Genomic DNA, 21298 nt, shown 5'->3' with positions numbered 1-21298 from the left:
ATTATGTATTATATTGTTTTGTATTGTAGTATTGTATTGCTTTGAATTGTATTGTATTAATTATGTTATATTCATAGCAATGTAGTAATTTTCTATCATACTGGTTGAGTGGAAGAGAAGGCCGAATGGCCTTAACTCTGCCAGTTAAAATAAACCATTATTATTATTATTATTATTATTATTATTACATAATTATTTTATTGGTGTTGTGAAGATGAAAAGAATTGTCATTGTATTGTATTAATTATGTATTATATTGTCTTGTATTGTAGTATTGTATTGCTTTGAATTGTATTGTATTAATTATGTATTATATTGTATTGTATTGTAGTATTGTATTGCTTTGAATTGTATTGTACTAATTATGTTATATTCATAGCAATGTAGTAATTTTCTATCATACTGGTTGAGTGGAAGAGAAGGCCGAATGGTCTTAACTCTGCCAGTTAAAATAAACCATTATTATTATTATTATTATTATTATTATTATTATTATTATTACATAATTATTTTATTGGTGTTGTGAAGATGAAAAGAATTGTCACTGTATTATATTAATTATGTATTATATTGTCTTGTATTGCTTTGAATTGTATTGTTTTGTATTAATTATGTTATATTCACAGCATTGTAGTAATTTTCTATCATACTGGTTAAGTGGAAGAGAAGGCCGTATGGCCTTAACTCTGCCAGTTAAAATAAACCATTATTATTATTATTATTATTATTATTATTATTATTATGTGTCGTCAAAAGATCTCCTTCCCAGCCTAAACGGATGCAAAGAGAAGAAGAGGGAAAATAGATCAAAATCTTGAGCTATAATGACTTTCACCCCGTTCACGACTCTTTGAGGATGATGCTACTGGAAGCAAAAGACCGAAGAGGACAGTAGTGAAAAAGCTGTTTCCCAGCAGAAGAAGATGAAATGGAGGACTCTGACGACGATGGCCCAGCTTGCATTTACTGTGAAATCTATATTCTACATCAAAATATATAGAAGCTTATGAAATAGGCACAAACAAGAACTCAAAGAGTTAATGGAAGAGAAAATGGAAATAACAGAGGAAGAAGTAGCCTAGTCAAAGGCACTGGAGAAGCAAAAATCAAAAAAGCAACCGGCCCGGACCAAATACCTTACAAACACCTAAAGGCAATAACAGAAACGTTGGAAAAAATAAGGACAGAACTCTTTAATAAGTGCTTGAACACAAGACCCACACCCTAGCAATGGAAAAGGGCAACACTGAAGATACTGTACAAAGGGAAAGGCAGCACAGTCGACATGAACTCATATAGGAGGGGGTGGCATTAGAAAACACAGCTTTCAAGATATTCAGGAAGATAATCACTAACAAACTGAACTCACACAGCAATACATACCACAGTATCAGTTTGGAAAAATCCACACTGCAAGCAGCAACAGCACTACTACGAGAAATCGAAGAAGCCCTTAACAAGTCAAAAGGAAAGTACTACATGGTATTCATAGACTACGAAAAAGCGTTCGACTGCATAAACAGAGAAAAGCTAAATCAAAAACTTAAAGGTAATGAGTACCCTATAACAGGAATAATTCAGGACATCATGAGACACAATTGGGTGCAGATAACAGATGAAGTTACGACTTCAGAGGACATACAGCAAACAAATGGAGTCATGCAGGGTGACCCAATAAGCCCTCTGCTATTCAATATAATGACAGCAGTCATTGGGAAGAAATTGAACGGAGCCATGCTAATAATGTATGTGGACATGGCCCTAGATTAGAAAACAAAGAAGAATTATAGTCGCGACGCATTATTCCCGGCATGACTCCTCCTCTTTGCTTATGTGTTAGGAAGTCAAGGCTCTATAAAGTCTAGTAGGTAGTATCATTCGCCATTTTTGTTCTTTCATTGCAGAGATACCAGACGAGGGATCTATTTGCCACACTGTTAAACATTATCATGTCGTAGCTTCTATGATAATAAATCAAATGCACTGTAATTCAGCAAATAAAGTCCTCGTGTGCTTTCTGCAAACGCAAGCGAAAGAGCCAAAATGGCGGGTGATTATATTAAGTATTTATTGAGCCTTAGGAAATGCATAACTTCTTCATCAGCGAATCACAAGATGCACACGTTTAAATGTAGCCGACCTGTAATGTGATTGGCTGCCGGAAATTAGAGACAACAATGGGTGCAGGGGCAGCTTTTATTAAGGGGTACATGGGCACGTGCCCTCCCAGTGATTTTTATTATTGTATTATGATTATATTATAATACAATTTAATTGCATTATGAAATAATAACTTAAAGAGTTTCACATTTTCATTGCTACTAATGTTTTCAGAATGTGTAGTAGTCTACGAAACCCAAGTTTTCTGAACAGGTAATAAAATGGGCTCTCTCTTCTCGTGCCCAGCGATGGACGAGGAAGGGATGGGGGTGTGAGTTGTAGGAAGGCGGAGCTCTTTGCCTCAGACCGTGTGCTTTGGGTACTGTATTTGCCGTGCCCACCAAGCCTCTTTAGTTTAGGAACAGTCCAATTAGCTGCGTGCCATTTTTAGGGGTGTTGATACTTGCTGAATAGCAGACGAAATTTTACAGCTAAACTTGACATGAAAAACGTTAAATGTAAGTTTACTAATTTAGAAGCTCGACTCATTGTATAAATCACGTGTGTATGTATATATAGATATTCATTTGTCACAGTTATGTTGTTAATGCTCCCTGTAAACTTTTATGCTTCCATCGTATCCAAAAAAAAAAAGTTTACATTACAATACATGAAGTTGGCAGTTCTCAAAAAGCTTTGTCACTGACAATAGAGAATCTTGGCGGGCGTTTTGCCGCCTTCAGTGCACACTACAGTTTTCAACTGAGTTTCCCCAAGTCCAGTGCTGCGGTAGTAAGAAGGCAGGCAGTTCCGTGATCTGTGAGTACGAACGAGTGAGAATCAGCTCATTTCTGTGAATTACACTTAGAATTCCATTTAACTTTCCTCTGGGCGTAGCAGAGAAAGATGGTACATTCTATTCCGAACTTCAACAACAGAGTTATAGAGGTTTTTCTCGCAGAAAGAACCGAAACATGGAGCTCATCTACAAGAATTAGAAAGGTTAGTGCACATACATTGGTTTTATATGTTTTTAATTTTCAGGGTTCATCATTAAGGTTGTGCCCCACTTGACAGAATGGCCTTCGGCCGCCACTGAATGGGTGGCAGAACACGATTTCAACATAAACCAAGACAAAACCATACAAATGGTATTCAGGAGAAGAGGAAGAATCTAAAAAAAAAATGACAGCATAATGATAGAAGAACCACTGAAAACAGTCAACAAATTTAAGTACCTGGGTCTCACAATACACACATACAGGAAAGAACATCAGCAGCTATAAGAGCAATGTGCTCCATTAGGAACATTACAGCACTAAAACTGGAAATAGCCATGAGATTGTTTGACACAGTAATCACACCAGTTGCTACATATATATATATATATATATATATATTTTTTTTTTAAGATGTTTTTATTAAAAGTACCAGGTCTCTTGGACTCTTGCCTTTTACAAAAATATGATTTTACAAATTGAAATGTAAATAGGTTTTGTTAAAGAAAATTGATTACTAAGACCGTCAAAGACGGAAGTATTTGTTTGAATTAATGTTATGTCTCTTAGTAAAGGGTTGGCATGATGAAGTAGCTTGTTCCTGTATGTAGTCTGTACATCTTGAATATGAGCAACCAGGAAGGGTATATGAAGTTCACTGTAGAGTTTGACATTGTTCGTGAGGTAGTGTGCACCAGTGATTGTTCTGCAGACAGCTCTCTGAATTCCTTCCAGACTCTTCAGGTGGCGAGGATGAGCTCGGCCCCATATCTCACAGCAGTAGCTGATGTATGATCTGATGACTGATGTATACAGCAGGACTTTTGCTTTCCTTAAGCCAGACTTTTGAAAAGTGGATAGAGTGCCATGTATCTTTGAAATGCTTTGTCTCTTATGTTTTGAATGTGATGCCTGTAAGATAAACGTTTGTCTAGAAGTACTCCAAGATATTTAACTGGTGTGGTAAAAGGTATTATTTGGTTTTGAATACTCAGTTGGTCTATAATCCTGGGAAAACGTTTAGTAAAGACCATCAATTGAGATTTTTCGCCGTTTACTTTTAACCTCCATTTGGTTGACCATTGTGTTAATATATTTAGGGCATTTTGCATGTTGACACAAGCTGCATGAATATTAAAATGTCTGGTAAATATGACAGTGTCACCAGCATAGAGACTATGTAGGCAGTCTGGCATTGTAGGCATATCCTGGACATAAATGGAGTAAAGAACAGGTGCAAGAACAGATCCTTGAGGAACGCCTGCTTCGATGTTTCTGGAGGTAAGGAGGGCTGCTCCTATTCGAATTTGAAATTTACGATTTTGAAGGTAGTCAGCTAGCAGATGAATGTAAATATCAGGGAAGTTTAATTGATGTAGTTTGTATATCAGACCATCGTCGCTACATGGGACAAACTGATGATCAGTGACATGGAAAAGCTTGAAAATGTAAAAGCAAGATTTCTAAAGACGGCCATAGGAGTAGGCAAGTATGCACCAAACACAATGGTCTATACGCTCGCTAGAGAAACCTTCTTCCTGGAGGATATTAGACTCAAGATGTTGCTACCAGCTACAGAATCATACAAAGCAGTGATAGCACGAAGGAAGCAGAAGAAAAGAGAGATAGATAACAACTTCTATGGAACAGATGCCATAGTGGATAGGAATTGTACCAACAGTAATTAACTGCAGAGATATGAAATTGTAGGACTCGTGGTCCATGGGTTCCATCACAAAATGTGCATAAATACAAGATTCCACCACCCAAGTGAACAATGCGTATGCAAAATATGTGACCGAAAAAGTGTGAACTATATCACTTTAACCTGTGCAAAAAAAAAAAAAAAAAAAAAGGACATTGACATTAAATGAACTTATAAAAGCAAGTGCATAGACACATATTGAAGCTCATTCCAGTGCAATTAAATTTATTATTAAAATATAGAGAAAACTGAATTCAGTATCAGAGCTGTCGATGGGTCCATGCCAATTGCACCAGGATCAACTGTTGAACAAAAATTTATGTATATGAACTGTGTAAGTAAATCATTTGTATGGAGACTTGTATCTCTGGATGATATGTACATCTATTATCAGGCAGTACATCTCGCTTGACGATGTGTCAGAGGAAGAACAATTGTTTGTATACATCTGAAGTCTGACTAGTGTAATATGTAGTTAGTTGGCGATGTATGCAATGGAGGGGAAAAGGAATGGGCTGTACCCTATTATCTCCTGGCTTAGTTGCCTCATAGATGGTACCTTGTTAGTGACACTTGTGAGGTTCAGACCTGTCTTCAGACAGCTGACTAAACAACAACTCTTTTTGACAATGCATACTCTAGTGCAAATTAATTGCATACACTTAGGGCACTATTTGCCTAAGAGTATGTATTTTCAAAATTTTAGTCAAACTAACCTAGAATCAAGAGGAGTGTTGTTACTGAAAAACTGATTCAGTAGGTTGGAATTACGATCGTTCATCTGCATTACGTTACATTGCTTTCGTCCATATGTTGTGTATTATGATCGACATTCATGACAACTAACGCTCTGCCGGCCATAATGAGTACTGAAATGCACACGCCAGACAGTCAGCTGTTTATGATAAACATTGAATTTTATGGTAAGTTGAGATAGCATAAATAAAATATCGGTATTAGAAAAATATGGTATGACAGAATAATATAGATCAAAAGCTGGACTAGTCTGAATTACAGATGTATTATTTATGTAGTAAAATTCCCTTTATTACTGGTTAAAATAAAATAGCTTATCTAAAATAATGTGAATAAATTATCAAAGAGATAAAAAAAAAATTAATTGAACTCAGATTAGAACCTCGGTTCAATTACACCACGGATTTTTACATTACCACCATGCTACAAAGATCTATGTAGTATATTGATTGAATTAGGTGTTATGAATACTTTCACAGTTGCTGTCTATTATGTTTAATTTTGAATTCTTAAATATTGAACAAAAATATATTTTATTACATAAAGAGGAAATATATTCAATCAAAAGATCGTCCCACATTTACGTAATTTCAAATATTACTTTATTTAAGATTTCAGTAGTAACATGGCTCCATTTACATCAAAAGAAGAGGTAAAAACAAAAGAAGCGCACTGCCACACTTCTGATTCATGATGGGATGACGTTCAACTTACGTTTCTTTGTGTTTGTGGACGCTAGATCTGGACAGTGTTGAATCAATGCTGTCTTTCGTTCTTTCATTCAAACATTGATCATAATCCTAACCTTACTCTTGGGCCCACAAGACAAGGAACAGGTTAAGCTGATTTCACTGCTAAAATATATGTTTTGGTTCACAAATCTGATGGCAACTGTGTACTCTTAGGCAGTCTTACCCTATTAACAAATTTCAGTGATAGGTGCACTGTATAACTTTATTTAAAGACGTTCACCTGTGTAACATTAATCTCTATTTCAGCAAGAGTAGGAGTATGTACATTATATTAAAAAAAGTTTCAGAATAGTCTGAATTACATAATTGCTTTGAATTTTATTGATGCAGAGAAAATTCTCTACAGGACCACATCTTAGCAACAGATACGTCCTGCTAGGAGAGGAGAGGAGAGGGGAGGGGAGTGGTGGGGAGAGGAGAGGGAGGGGAGGGGAGTGGTGGGGAGAGGAGAGGGAGGGGAGAGGGGAGGAGGGAAAAGAAGGGGAGGGGAGAGGATGAGGAGAATAAGAAGACAATGACGTCTACCTTAAAAGTACTAGTGCGAGTGCACAAACTGAAGATGAGTACCACTTAATCTGAAACAGGTCAACAAGAGCAAAATATTTATTTATAAAGTGCTCAGCATTGGCTTCCAACTATCCAACCAATTTCAGTCCTTATAAAACCGGGAAATTCTTATTTAATTTCCCACCACACGTGCATGCACAAGTACACACACAATTATTAAAATTATTTTAAGGGAGAATAAATATAATTACACACTCTGCTTCCAATAACTTTTAGCACCTAAGAATGAGAAAACATTTGTACTTGGGGGTATCTATGTATTATGGACGGACTAGAGTAAAGAAATAAAAATAACTGGCAATTACAATATTACACGTATTTTAAATAATACATTATTATATAAATAATACATCTTTGTACACATATGAACATGTGTGACTCTCCAGATAAGCACTCACTAACTGGAAAAGATTCGTTTGTATTTTTATTCTTTGCAGTATTTTAAATTAAGTATTGCATTGCACATTTGGCCATATCACCTCTGCCTGCATGACTAGATTCCGTCCAGAATTCTAGCCAGAGAATTCTAGACGGACTTCCATACTCTAAGGGCCATGATCAAAATAAAGGAGGTCATGACTGCAAGGCATAAATGAAATGGATGATCTGCGAAGTTTATTTTGTTAAACCAACAGTATGAAGCACAGACAGATAACAAAGTATGAAGAACAATTTATCAAATACGAATAATAGCAAATTAATACGCAACAAGAACATATGGAATGAGATTGAGAAAATAATGAATAAACAGGTATGTTCTTAATAGTTTATTGAAGGCAGGTGACAAGTGAAATTTTGGTAATTTTCAGTCAAAATTCTCAATTTCGTTTTCTTGTAAAAAATGAATCAGCAATATGTTATTTATATGTTGAGCAAGTTTCAAACCCGAAAGCATAAAAAATTATACAATATATAAATGGCTGCACCCTTGAACTTCAGTTCCACGCAAATTTTACAAGCTGTTATCTCACACTTTTTTTTTTCAGCACATTTCATCAGGTTCGAAGTGTAAAGGCTATTATAATTTTGATGCTAGGAACATGAGATTTTTACTGCATGTTCTACACACTGTGGTTAACAAAACAGCGCATGGGTTTTATGATTAAGTAAATACTTTTTGAAATAAAAAAATGAAATATTTATAGAGGTGAAGGAACATTTTTATTATTAGGTATGCAGTGGTTATAAAAATTCCCCCCCCCTTTTTTTGTAGTAAAGATATAGGAAAACTAATGTGTGATGTTTTTCTAAATATGCCACTGGTCTTGCAAAAAAATTTCAAATATTTTACTGAAAAATTGAGCGTCACATTTCATTTTTAAATATGTGACTAGTTATAGAAAATGGGACCTAAAGTCAGATTTTTCATTTTTTTTTTTTTTTTTTGTGGTTTCAAAAAGAGGATGGTATACTGAGCATTAAAAAAAATCATGGTTCTATACTGTTTTCGCTGTAAGAAAAATCCTACTGTAAACACAAGCAACTGGCTGTCATACCCGTGATTGGCTCACAGTCGAAATATTCACAAGACGTAGGAAAATATAGTTCGTATTTGGAAACTATCATCTTGTATTATTTGAAAATAAAAAATTGAATTCTAGTTATTAAATACAATGAAACATATAACTTCTCTCATATGTAAAACGCTATGTAAAAGAAAAGCTACTTTTATATTTTGTTATGTACTATGAATGCGGATGAATACCAAAAGTAATACCGAGGTAGTCTGTTCTTGTAACAAGCTGGCGTCACTTGAGCTCGTAGTTGTTCACGTAAGCACGTGGTACTGAAGTATCGCTTCTGCATCCTCGGTGTGTTTGGTTTTTAAACATAAGAGTAGAAACCCTCTCAAAAGCGGAGGAAAACAAATAGTCTTAAATGTATGTAATAAGTTATGTGGATTTTAATTAGAGTAATTATAAAGTAAATGTTTCCTAAGCAAACAAATGCATAGTAGTGAGGTTAGGTCTACTTGACAAGTAACGGGAAATGTTTAACATGAAACAGAATGTACAACAGTAGGCGGGAACACGTACTGAGAATCTATAGCGCCAAACAGCGGCCAATGAAGCTTCAGTCACGTGCTATTGTTTATATTAGGATTTTTTTTACAGCAAAAAGGTTATAGGTGCTATAGTTTTTAATATATTACTTATTGAATGTTAATATTACATTATGTACTTTTCGAGGAAAATGCAATTAAAACTTTCACTTGTTTTCTTAGCAACTATAAGAAAGATTTAGGTATTTAAGAAGCACTGTGTAAAACTACGTCCTAGTTTAGTATGTAAAAAAAGCCTACAGGTAGCGCAAGATGTCGAAACATAGAACTGCAGTTTTTACACCGCAAATTCGTTATTTTGTTCTCCTGTAAAATTTCCTTTTACGACTTTAGGTCCCTTTTCGCGCAATGGGTCACATATGCAAATTTTTCAAAATATTTTTGTTAATAACTCACAAACTAATTAACTAACAGAAATGAAACTTCACCACATCATTATCTATCACACCGTGATTATGTGTACAGAAAAATCAAGGACATAACTTGAAAAATGTAGAACACAGAAATTTCACCCATCACCTCCCTTAAGTTACAGAACACTAAAATGAAATAATGCACTCTAGCAGTAAATAACACTATTTGATGATCAATTTGGAAATGTGTACAAGCGAGCGATACTGTAATCAGACTGCACCCAACAAATCCTTTTCAGTTAGTGAACACTTCCTTTAATGCTCATGTGAATTTGAAGAATGGATAACATTCAGTCTAGTGGCTTGGAGTAATATTTATTTTCGTTATCGAGGATACAGCTTTTAATTGTAAGTCCTGTTATGGCTTCGAAGTATGTCTGATTCCTTTCCAGGCAACAAGCTGGCTTGTTTCAATCTCTCTTTTATACGAATATCCTCCGATGTGGCTGCTCGCCACACCACTTCCAGATCTTCTTGAGTTTTCCTATAAACACGAATGAATCAAACAACTTTAAGTGAATAGTAAATGCCTTTGCTGATCATGTAATCGCACACACAATTAAGTTACAGTATATGCATTGGAAATGCTTCACAGAGATGGCTAAAATGACTTACTAGGTTTGATCACCAGATAATAGTGATATCTTATGCGAAGTTTTACTGTTAGATGGCAGGAGCGTTCCATGCGGCACAGGGCTATACTGTATTATGTCATATGCTACAGTTCATTACGTTCTCCCGCGTGTTGGTTTTCTGTGCGTGTCAGAATTATTTTTATAGCCTATTATTTTGTATAACCTAGTATAATTTAATATAATTCAATATTTTCTTACCTTATAATCTAATTTAATTTACAATAAATAACAGCGTAAATTTACATAATACTGAGCGATTCCCCTTAAGAAATGGATGGAGAAATCTGCAGTATGCAGAATATAGATACGAGTAAATTGAATGTTCATGAACCTAACGAGAACTTTGAGAACGAGGTGTACGAATAAAAAAAAGAAGGATTTTTGTCGAAGGTGAATATTGCCTCTTTAACCATAAGTATTGTAACTAGGTACCGTACGCAATAAACAGGATATGCAGCCACCAATGTGTTTTTTTTATAGGGAAAGGACTATCAGGCTTCAATTCTCTTACTTTTTTCTCTAGTTGCATAAAGATCAAATGCAATTTTTAATAGGATGATACAATATGACCGCAGTAGTATCATGATTATTCGTGCATTTTGTAGGTTAAGGACGTACAGTTTAGAATACTATATAGATGAAAATATTTTTGAAAATTTGAAGTTAAAACATGGTTTCAATAGTTACATAGACTATATTATTTATAGGCTTATACCTATATTTTTTTCACTACGGATCGTCCTAGATAATAAACATTCTAGTTCATCGAGAGTTTACTGTAGGCCAAGTATCGTTTCTTTGTAAAATGCAGTCGTAAACTTCAGGAACTTCTACAAGTACTGCATACAATCTAAGCTAACACAGCTTGCTGTCGAGGTTGTACATGTTTTTATTAACATTTTCTTCTTTGCACTCTTCCAAAATGAAACTGTAGCCAGCAATTCCTTATTTGAAGTAGTTATTTTTGTTTAACAGGCGCAATTTAATTAGTTATATTTTTTTAAGATTGAAAGCATATGTTTAGAATCTTTCGGGACCTGATTGAAGGCAAAAAGCTTTCCCTGGTTTTTACATATAGGAACACAACAAAAATTTGGCATTTTGAGTTGTTTTTAAGAGTATTTAATATACTAATGTACTACGTAAATCCTCAATGTTTATATATTGGAAAATAAATGCACACGCAAAGCACAACCCTCAAAGTACACGCGCGCTATCTGTTGGTGCTAGTTCAGAATATCCCTATTCCTTTGGAAGCACAACAAACCTATAAATGGCACTGCATCCAGAACTTGTACAACCAAATAAACAATGTATAATTTATCAAATTTCACTATTTCTTTCGTTGAATAGGTGTTATAATATTGCATTAATCATATACAAGTTATGTTACAAATTAACATCTCTACTTACGTTTTCTCTCGCTGCAAACGACCTATGATAATCTCCTTCTGTTTGACAAGGTTACGCAAGCGTAAAACTTCTTTATGATATTCGTCCTTCATTCTTCCCACGTCTGTCTCTTGTCGACGTATGCGTTTTTCAACTACATCTAGTTCTGTCCACGCATCTTTCTGTACTGTCTGAAAAGAAAGAAAAAGCACTATAGTATATTGAAATTATGTAAAGTTCAAGTGAAGTCTATTATATGAAAGCAAACGAGAATACTAAAATAAAATAAAAACTATAGAACAATGAAACGAACAAATTCAGAAAACAGTTGAGAAAGTAGAGAAACACCTTGAGGTGTTTGAGGTTATGACTGATATGTACATCTATTATCAGACAGTACATTTCACTTGACGATATGTGTCAGAGGAAGATCAATTGAGTTCATTTTCAAAACGTCTCTTGTCCACCTGATAACGAAAATGAGCTTCCTGTGTCAATGCATTTTTCAAATATAACTCTACACAGGACTGTCAGAATTTGGCTTCAGAACGCCCTCTAAACCACTAAAATCTTGCGTTAAAAGTGACTATTGAAGTCAAACTGATTTTTGTCCACAGCAAAATAGCGACAAAATATGTTGTTGTTTTCTAACGCCAGGCATTTGACAAAGTCATTTGACCTCTTGCACTACAATATTTTTCAAAGATATAGCGACAAAATATTAGTTCCAGCTTTGGAACCAAAAAGTCTCATGCTCCCATTTAATCCTAAATGCACCCAATCTCTCTGGTTTCATAATGTTTCTTGTCTAGCTGGTAAGAAATTTTAGACCTGAAAACATTTTTCGTGATTTCCCATAAAGTTATGGAATGGACATGGAACGTTTTGAAAATAATCTCCTCAATTGTTTGTATACATCTGAAGTCTGATTAGTGTAATATGTAGCTAATCGGCGATGTATGCAATGGAGGGGGAAAGAAATTGGTCATCCTACTGCATTATCTCCTGGCTTAGTTGCCTCATAAGTGGTGCCATGTTGGTGTCACTTGTGAGTTTCAAACCTGTTTTCGGACAGTTGACTAAACAACAAAGTAGAGAAAAGTGCTCTAATATCAAAGAGACTAGCGGGCAAGAAATGGGTACTGGAACAATGAATAACACATACAATACCTATGTGAAACCAATAGCATGATATGGTAGAAAAGTAGCGGCAGCAGTACTCAGATGTCAACTGATTTTAAGCAGTAAAATGACAAGAAAAGTGAAACACTAAAAAATCCTTTCAACAAGTAACAAACGAAATCTTTGAGAAAAACAATATGTTGTTGTTGTTTTCTAATGCCAGGCGTTTGACAATAAAGTCATTTGACCTCTTGCACTCCAATTTTTTCAAAGATATTATCATGGCCAGCCACTGAAGCACAGATTTTCATATTGGAGAAAATGGCAAGTTGTAGCCGATTTAAGTGAACACCATATTTTAACGTTTTGGTGGCTACTTCATTCACACACAACCCCTACAATGTCTGGAGGACCACACCTGCTGTTGGTCGACGGATCCATTGGACCTAGCTGGGAGATCTTGTTGATCACCAGCTTTCCCTCCTTAAGCCATTGGAGGACGATTTTAGTGCCATAGCAGGTCAGCACTAGGAACAGAAAAGTAGAAAGAGGAGGAAGGAAAGGGAAATGAACCCCTAGGCCTCAAATGCTCTAATGCCGTCGGGGTCGAAGAAAGTAAGAGTTCAGTCAGAGGACTGGATAGGAAAGGGTAAAGAGGGAATTAGGTATTGAATAGAGGAAAATTATACCAAATTCAGTCATTAACTCATCAAGCTGACCAGTGCTAATTGATGAGTAGCCCCTCCCTTTAGTTCAGCTCGTAAAATTATGCTTACTAACAGCTGCACCACGGGAAGGTAGGGATGGGACATTGGGTATTTGTCCAGGTTGGTTCCTTAAAGCCTTCAATGGGAAGGATTAATGGCTCTCCCCCCTGTATCCGACAGATATCCTTTTGCAGCCAGAAAAACAATATTACCGAGCCCCTAGACCAGCCGTGGCAAAAAGGCCATGGTGCGCCGAGCCACTGTGTAAGCTGCAACGTGCATAGCACGTATGGAGGGAGGTGGACAACCGAAGGGGAAGTTAATGTTTAGGACGTGTAACGAAGAAAGAAATGAACAAGAAAACATAGGACACATTATCACAACCTAAAATTAACTGTCTTCAGAATGTCTCTGCGACAAAGTTTCAAAATCAGGAATTATGTCACTTACTGCCAATCGTAGTTGATCACGAAGGTATTTTATCTGTCAGTCGTGATCTAAATTTGATTTTTACTATTTTCATTGTTGAAAATAATTTTTCATAAACGTAAGTTGTAGCAAACATGGCTTCAACAGAGCAAGCGAAAGAACGAAGCTTCAAATATTTATTTTTTTTCCAAAGATTTGAAAAGTTCAATATCTGTCAAGTCCTTACATCTAGCTTTCATTTAACGTCACATTGTAAATCTGCGAGTTTAAATTGAAAATCTAACCGCATTATTCGTACATCTGCTGAAAAAGGATCGACGTACAGAGATGATGATGATGATGATGATGATGATGATGATGATGATAATAATAATAATAATAATAATAATAATAATAATAATAATAATAATAATAATAATAATAATAATAACACTTAACCTTTTAATGTTTCATCAGTAACATGTAGTAACTTATAATGCCGTTTTATGTTATACAACCGTTTTCCTAGTAATATTTGTGAACAAATCATACATTTAATATTTTCATCATATTGTAAGCAAAAGAATGCGTCCTCCCATCCTACTTGAAACTTTCGTTTTTATAGAGGTACATGGTTTCGAGAGAGATATTGCGACGATACGCCACTCGCAGGTCCGAGACAAATACAAATAGAACGGAGTTTGACTCCAGTGAGTGAGAGGGTGGGGGTTGTAGGTAGGAAGCGAGAGAAAAGCACTGCGAGCCACAATGTGCTCATGAGTCGCATTTTCGCCGCGGCTGCCCTAGACAAAACACCTTCCCCAGTCAATCGTATAGATTGCCAGAACTTGAACTACCAACTGAAACATCAAGGATTCTCTGGCTAAAAGCCGAAACTCGACCCAGTTAAAGCAAACAGCACTAGCAACAATAACTGAGAGGTATCCTGAACCAGATTGGTGGATAGTGTATACATACGGTTCAAGACTAGAGATCGAAGGAAATGCTGGAGCGGGAGTTTACTGCAAAGAATTCGCACACTACATATCATCAGGCAAAGGTAAATCAGCCTTCAGAGGAGAATGTAAAGCTATGGAAGTAGCAGTAGGGGAGAAGTGGGTACAGTAAGACAGGGAGAACAGTGAGATATTCTTTATTAGATGGTAAATTTTGATGTTGAGATGCTGGTAACAGTGGAGTTGTATGTTGCATGAGTAAAGTAACAGTATTTTCATACTCGATTTGATTCTAGTTATAAAGGTGAGTGATGAAAAAATAATTCGTAATTTTTCACTCTAGAAGTAAAATTTTGGCTTGTGTTTAATGAAGGTTATATTGGATATACAAATGAGATATAAATATGAATGTTTTGTTACCTAATACTATGGTATTTGAGATTATGTTTGGCAAAGTTTCGTCATTCTTGTTTTAATTTTGAAGTGATGGCGTCGTTTTTAAATGAACTATGCATAAAGGGAACAGTGAGACATGCCATTGAAGGGTACACTGAGACGTCTCACTGTTCCCATGTACCAATGATTTGCAAAAACAAACTGTAACTATATTACATTTACCAATAACTAACATTAAAAATGAAGATATTAGTAACCAATTTAGGAACTGTAGCTTAAAATAATGGATACATTACATTTTAATGGTTTCATAAATAAAAAATTATTCACAAAATTTAAGAAAATGTTAAAAAATAATAAAGAATTACATTAAATTCTTATAATCATAAGCTTTGTTATCACCAAAAATTCATTTCATTTTTTCACAAAAGTTTGAAATGTCCTGGAAAATTCACTTTTCCAAATGTTCCAGATGTTTCAATGGTTTCAAAGTCAGACATCAAAATGATTCTAAATAAGCCTACAGAACATGTCAAGATAAAGAGACAGCAAGTTTTTGTTTTCTTTTGAAATAAATGTAAATCATTTCAATGTCCGTTAATAGACACTGTGGTGTCTCACTGTACCCTCCTGAATGGGAACAGTGAGACATTTGCATTTTTTTGACAAACACGTATTGTATATTATGTCCTTTATCTATTAACATTTTTGTTTATGTATTATTATACTCCATGTTTTAATGTCTATTTCTATCGCACTTGATTTTAAAAACACTTCAATTATCACTTGCATACATATGTCTTAAGATTTTGTGTCTCACTGTACCCACTACTCCCCTATTAAATTTAATGACCAGGATCCAAAACTTTAGCAAAGCAGCTATAGAAGCAATAGCATCAAATATCGCACCTAAAATCCCATCAATAGTAGAAAATAGGAAACTGCTGAATCTCGTCACACATCGGATTAGTGAGAAACAAATGGGCCCACCACCTGGCCAAAAAAAAAAAGAGGGGGGGGGGGACTAAAATATCGCAACAACCCAAACTATCAAAGCCAACACACGCAGTAATACAAGAAATCAAAACAAAGCTTGATCAAACTTATATTAAGCACATCAAAACAACAAAGCAAGGAAAAAAGTGAATCAATATAGATATCGAAAGAAAAGCCCTACATTTTTTAGACCACAATGATCCCATAGCCAAATTTAGAATTCTAACAAGTCATGATCGCTGGCACACCATTTGAACAGGATGAAAATATTCGACACAGACACCTGAATGATAGAAGTAGAAAAAGAAATAATGATGAAAATGAAGTCAGTCATGAAGATGGCTATAAACATACCTAAATTCAGCTAGAAATGCCTAAAGTAAGCTACGCTCAAAACCAGAAAATGTCATAAAAAACGAATGTAGTAACTCACCTTCAATTTGGTCTTCAAAGAACCCATGCGACAAACTATAGTAGTGCCCAGTCTGGCTATTGAATTATTTTCTTCCTGCTTTGCATGCAGTTGACGTAAGAGATTCTCTTGTTCTGCAACAAGTTCTTCAGCAAAGGACATAGCTTTCTGGAGTTGCCTCTTAGATGCATCTCGTGAGACCTGACATGTTACCAGACGACTCTGCAATTCTTCACATCGATTCTGCATCTTCCTGAAATGGATATGAAAGACCTTTTGATGACGAGATTTCCTTCAATTGTTCTCTTATAGAAACACACAATAGCCACAAGTAAACACTATTAATCATTTTAATTTCTCATTATTATAGAAGTATATGTTGCTATTCTTTCCTGTATAAAGACATCTTCACCTGCAAGTTTTCCAATTAGTTCTCCCATCGTATGTTTTACTACTATGTTCCTTATCACCTCTTTCAGACATCTTCTTTTCTTTTCATTAACATTTGTCCTTACTTCTGCATGGTTCAAATTTTTCAAACATAATTCCATATTTTTTTATTTTATTTTATTGGGTTATTTTATGATGCCGTATCAACATCTAGGTTATTTAGCGTCTGAATGAAATGAAGGTGATAATGCTGGTGAAATGAATCCAGGGTCCAGCACCGAAAGTTACCCAGCATTTGCTCGTATTGGGTTGAGGGAAAACCCCGGAAAAAACCTCAACCAGGTAACTTGCCCCGACCGGGAATCGAACCTGGACCACCTGGTTTCACGGCCAAACGCGCTGACTGTTACTCCACAGGTGTGGACGATTTCATATCAAATATTTCCCTATGTATGATTTGAGGCTTTCTCGGCGTTGGTTCGCTAATATGTTTTCGCGGGATATCAGCTGAGTTAAGATTTTGGAATGCTCCAAGCTTTCGACTGCTATCTCTGCAGCCATCTTCAGGGAAGTGATGTCCGAACAGAAAGTCGAAAGGTTATATAGGTGTTAGGCTGTCTCAGGTGAAACGGGATTGGTTGGAGCATTCCAAAATCTTAACTCGGCTGATATCCTGCGAAAACATATTAGCGAAATATTTCCCTATTTATCTTTAATTTGTCTCTGTATAATCTAACGAAATGACCATTTTTCCTTCAGCCTTCATAAAAGGAATCAATATTCTTCTCCTGCATCTTACTTCATAATCAAAATCGTGTTCCAAACTAATATTTGAGTTCTTTAAGTTTTTTCATCTACTCAAATTTTTTTCTTTTGTTATTATACTTGAAAATTTCACCAAAATAGGTCTACTTGCATCTTTACTGATCCAGTATGCTTTACAAGTTAATGAGAGACAGTAATTTTGCAGAAAACTTAGTTGCATACTTACTTACCTACAAATGGCTTTTAAGGAACCCAAAGGTTCATTGCCGCCCTCACATAAGCCCGCCATCGGTCCCAATCCTGTGCAAGATTAATCCAGTCTCTATCATCATATCGCACTTCCCTCAAATCCATTTTAATATTATCCTCCCATCTACGTCTTGGCCTCCCCAAAGGTCTTTTTCCCTCCGGCCTCCCAATTAACACTCTATATGCATTTCTGGATTCGCCCATATGTGCTACATGCCCTGCCCATCTCAAACGTCTGGATTTAATGTTCCTAATTATGTCAGGTGAAGTTCTACTTAGTTGTGGAATACCCTACCCTGTGACATCAGAGACTGTCGGAATTTAGTAGCGTTCAAAATCAATCTTATTAAGCATTTTCTTACTGCGTAGAGTAGGTTTAATTTTTACTCAATCAATAAAAGAAATGCTTCTCTCTTCTTAACTTGTACAATAAACTGTCTAGCTTTTATTAATCAGTTAATCTTTTAGTACTTCGATTTTTATTGTATTTGTAAATTTAATATTAATTGTAATTATAATTGTAATTGTATTCTTAATATTGTAGTTGTAATTCCCTGGTAGAGGGGAAGAGAAGGCTCGATGGCTTTATCTCTATCAGGTTAAATAAATAAATAAATAAATAACTTAAAATTATTTAATAGAATTAGTCGGCCTCGGTAGCGTAGTCAGTATAGCGCTGGCCTTCTATCCTCGAGGTTGCGGGTTCGATCCCAGCCCAAGTCGATGGCATTTAAGTGTGTTTAAATGCGACAGGCTTATGTCAGTAGATTTACTGGCATGTCAAAGAACTCCTGCAGGACAAAATTCTGGCACACCGGCAACGCTGATATAACCTCTGCAGTTGTGAGCGTCATTAAATAAACCATCATTTGAATTTTTTAATACAATTAATACTATTTTACAATTACTTTTAACATTAGTATTAGTATTTATTTATTTAACCTGGTAGAGATAAGGCCATCAGGCCTTCTCTGCCCCTCTACCCTCTACATGATTTAATAATATATTTATCTGTAAAACTGATTTAAATGGTTAAATAGTTTTCAATCTAACGAAGATGTTAAGTTTATTAATCTACCCAACCAAGTGTAATACGAAGCCTGAAATAACACAAATGTTCTAATAGCCATACTTGAGTAACCTGTCGAGAGTCTTCACATGGATCTGTAGTCGTTTGTTTTCTGATGTCACATTTGCAAGTTGCACCTCCAGATGGGGTTTCTCTGCCTGTAGCTCTTGTACTTGACTTGTTAGGTGGGTCTTGTCAGTCTCGTATTTCGCCTTCAGTTCCTCAAATAACCTGCAATTATATACAGTTCAATGAATTTACAACAAATTAATTACAATTTCATTAATATCATAAACAAAGTCACTACCGCCATAATGTATATGTTTGAAGTCTTCCAGTAGATTCTATGAAAGAATTTGAAATTCTCTCTCTATTCTTAATTGGAGACACTGGTGCAAAAAGGGGGTAACTCCATTTTTATAAACTTTTCAGGAGAAACAAAAAACTGAATGTGAAAGGATGTAATATTTTAACCAAAATTTTTGTATTGATTTGAGGTAGTTCAGCAAGAAAAACAACCATGTGTTTTAATTTTTTTCATTTGAGCCGTTGAGAGCAGAAGTGGTTTTTTTTAATTTTTTTTTTAATTGGGTTATTTTACGACGCTGTATAAACATTTAGGTTATTTAGTGTCTGAATGATATGAAGGTGATAATGAAGGTGGTAATGCTGGTGAAATGAGTCTGGGGTCCAGCACCGAAAGTTACCCAGCATTTGCTCGTATTGGGTTGAGGGAAAACCCCGGAAAAACCTCAACCAGGTAACTTGCCCCGACCGGGATTCGAACCCGGGCCACCTGGTTTCGCGGCCAGACGCGCTGACCATTACTCCATAGGTGTGGAAGCAGAAGTGGTGTAAGTCAAAAATGGATAATGAGGTTAAAATAAACATTCTGTAAAATATAGTGCAAATCAATCAATCCATTTTCTTAATGTATCCTGCTGTTTGCTGACAACATAAAGTCCACTGTAGTCTATACAGTTGTGTTTTTTACGAGAAATGAGGAGTATTTTGATTGGTGTGAAAAAAATTTTCCGGAGGTTAAATAGTCCCTTAATCGGATCTCCGGGTAGGGATTGCACTGAGAGATGCCAAGAATCGTACTAAAGTACTTATTTGGAACACCAAAACCAAGTTTAATATATTGAAATGAACCATATAATGAGGCAAAGAGGCAAATATAATACCAAAAGGATTGAAGTATGGTGTCAGTCCAATGCAGAAGCAAAATCCATGTATATGTTCTTAAAATGATTACTAGTCTGTGTAGCTCTACTGATGAATTGTATATAGACCTACTGTAAATTGAATGGTAATATGCATAGCTCAACTGATGAATTGTTTATGATTATAAATTGAATTAATCTACTTGATATTAATTGCACAAATTTGTATAGCTTAATGAAAGTATGCTACTTTGTATTGTATATATTTGTATAGTTTTGGCCTATGAATTTTATATGCTTTAAATTGAATAGTAATCTATATAGCTCTACTGATAAATTGTTTGTGTTTGTAATTTGAAGTAGTTTGCATGATATGTATTATCAATTTCTGTATATCACAACTGGTTGAATTGTTTATGCCTTAAATTTAATTAAATTGTTTTGTATTATAATATAGCTCAACTTATGAATGATCGTTTGCGTTTGTAAATTTAATAATCTGATTGGCTATGTATTGTATACTTTTAGTAGAGCCATCGATGTAGCTCAGCCGGCAGACTCGCTGGGCTGCTGATCCGAAGCTGCGTTCGGGCTTGGGTTGGATCCCCCTTTGGACTTTGGTTTCTTCCGAGGTTTTCCACAGCCGTGGGACTGAAGCCGGATGGTCTATGGCGAGTCCTTGGCATCAACACCTTTGATTTGATTACCCCCTTTGATTTGATTACCTGGTTGGGTTTTTCCGAGGTTTCCCCGACCGAAAAGGCAAATGCCGGGTAATATTTTGGCGAATCCTCGGACCTCATTTCATCTCACTACATCTCGCCAAAATGTAAAAAAAATTGTACAACATTGTAAAAATTGTAGAAAATTACTAAATTGTAAAACTATAAAAATTTGTAAAAATTGTAATTGTAATATTGTAAAATGTTGATATGTTCCACATCTTAAAGCTTCATTGCTCATGTAAGATCTATGGAATAAAATGAATGAATGAATGAATGAATGAATGAATGAATTCTTTGTAATATAAAAAATGAGGCTAAAATATAGCGCAAAGTAGCAATTAATATTCAATTTATTTAAACTATTAGTAGTCAGTGGATTGCACGAAGGACATATTAATTGCTTCTTTGCACTGTATTTTACAAAACTTTTACTTAAAACCTCATTACCCAATTTTGACTTACACCACTTCTGCTTTCAACAGCTCATTTATACAGTTGTCACAAACACAATAAAAATGTTGGAGCTGTCTCCTTTTTGCACCGGAAAGTAGTTATTT

General features: G+C 35.4%; 1 protein-coding gene across 5 annotated transcripts in view; it reads right to left on the bottom strand.

Moving 5' to 3' along the window:
- Nucleotides 1–9677: 9677 nt before the first annotated feature.
- Cep89 (Centrosomal protein 89kDa) overlaps nt 9678–21298 on the bottom strand; it is a 41500-nt gene continuing 29879 nt past the window's right edge. For all 5 annotated transcript variants that reach the window (XM_069826973.1, XM_069826974.1, XM_069826978.1 and 2 more), the window contains 4 exons: nt 18914–19081; nt 16399–16630; nt 11402–11571; nt 9678–9837 (listed from right to left, as the gene is read on the bottom strand). In XM_069826973.1, coding sequence (XP_069683074.1) covers nt 9696–9837; nt 11402–11571; nt 16399–16630; nt 18914–19081 — 712 coding nt within the window. In that variant the 3' untranslated portion in view covers nt 9678–9695. The remainder of the gene's footprint in view (nt 9838–11401; nt 11572–16398; nt 16631–18913; nt 19082–21298) is intronic.

The sequence above is a fragment of the Periplaneta americana genome, chromosome 5 (genome assembly GCF_040183065.1).
Source record: "Periplaneta americana isolate PAMFEO1 chromosome 5, P.americana_PAMFEO1_priV1, whole genome shotgun sequence".
In the NCBI taxonomy this organism is placed as follows: Eukaryota; Metazoa; Arthropoda; class Insecta; order Blattodea; family Blattidae; genus Periplaneta; species Periplaneta americana.
The sequence above is the reverse complement of the archived record's forward strand: the minus strand, read 5'-3'. Positions and strand labels throughout refer to the sequence as shown.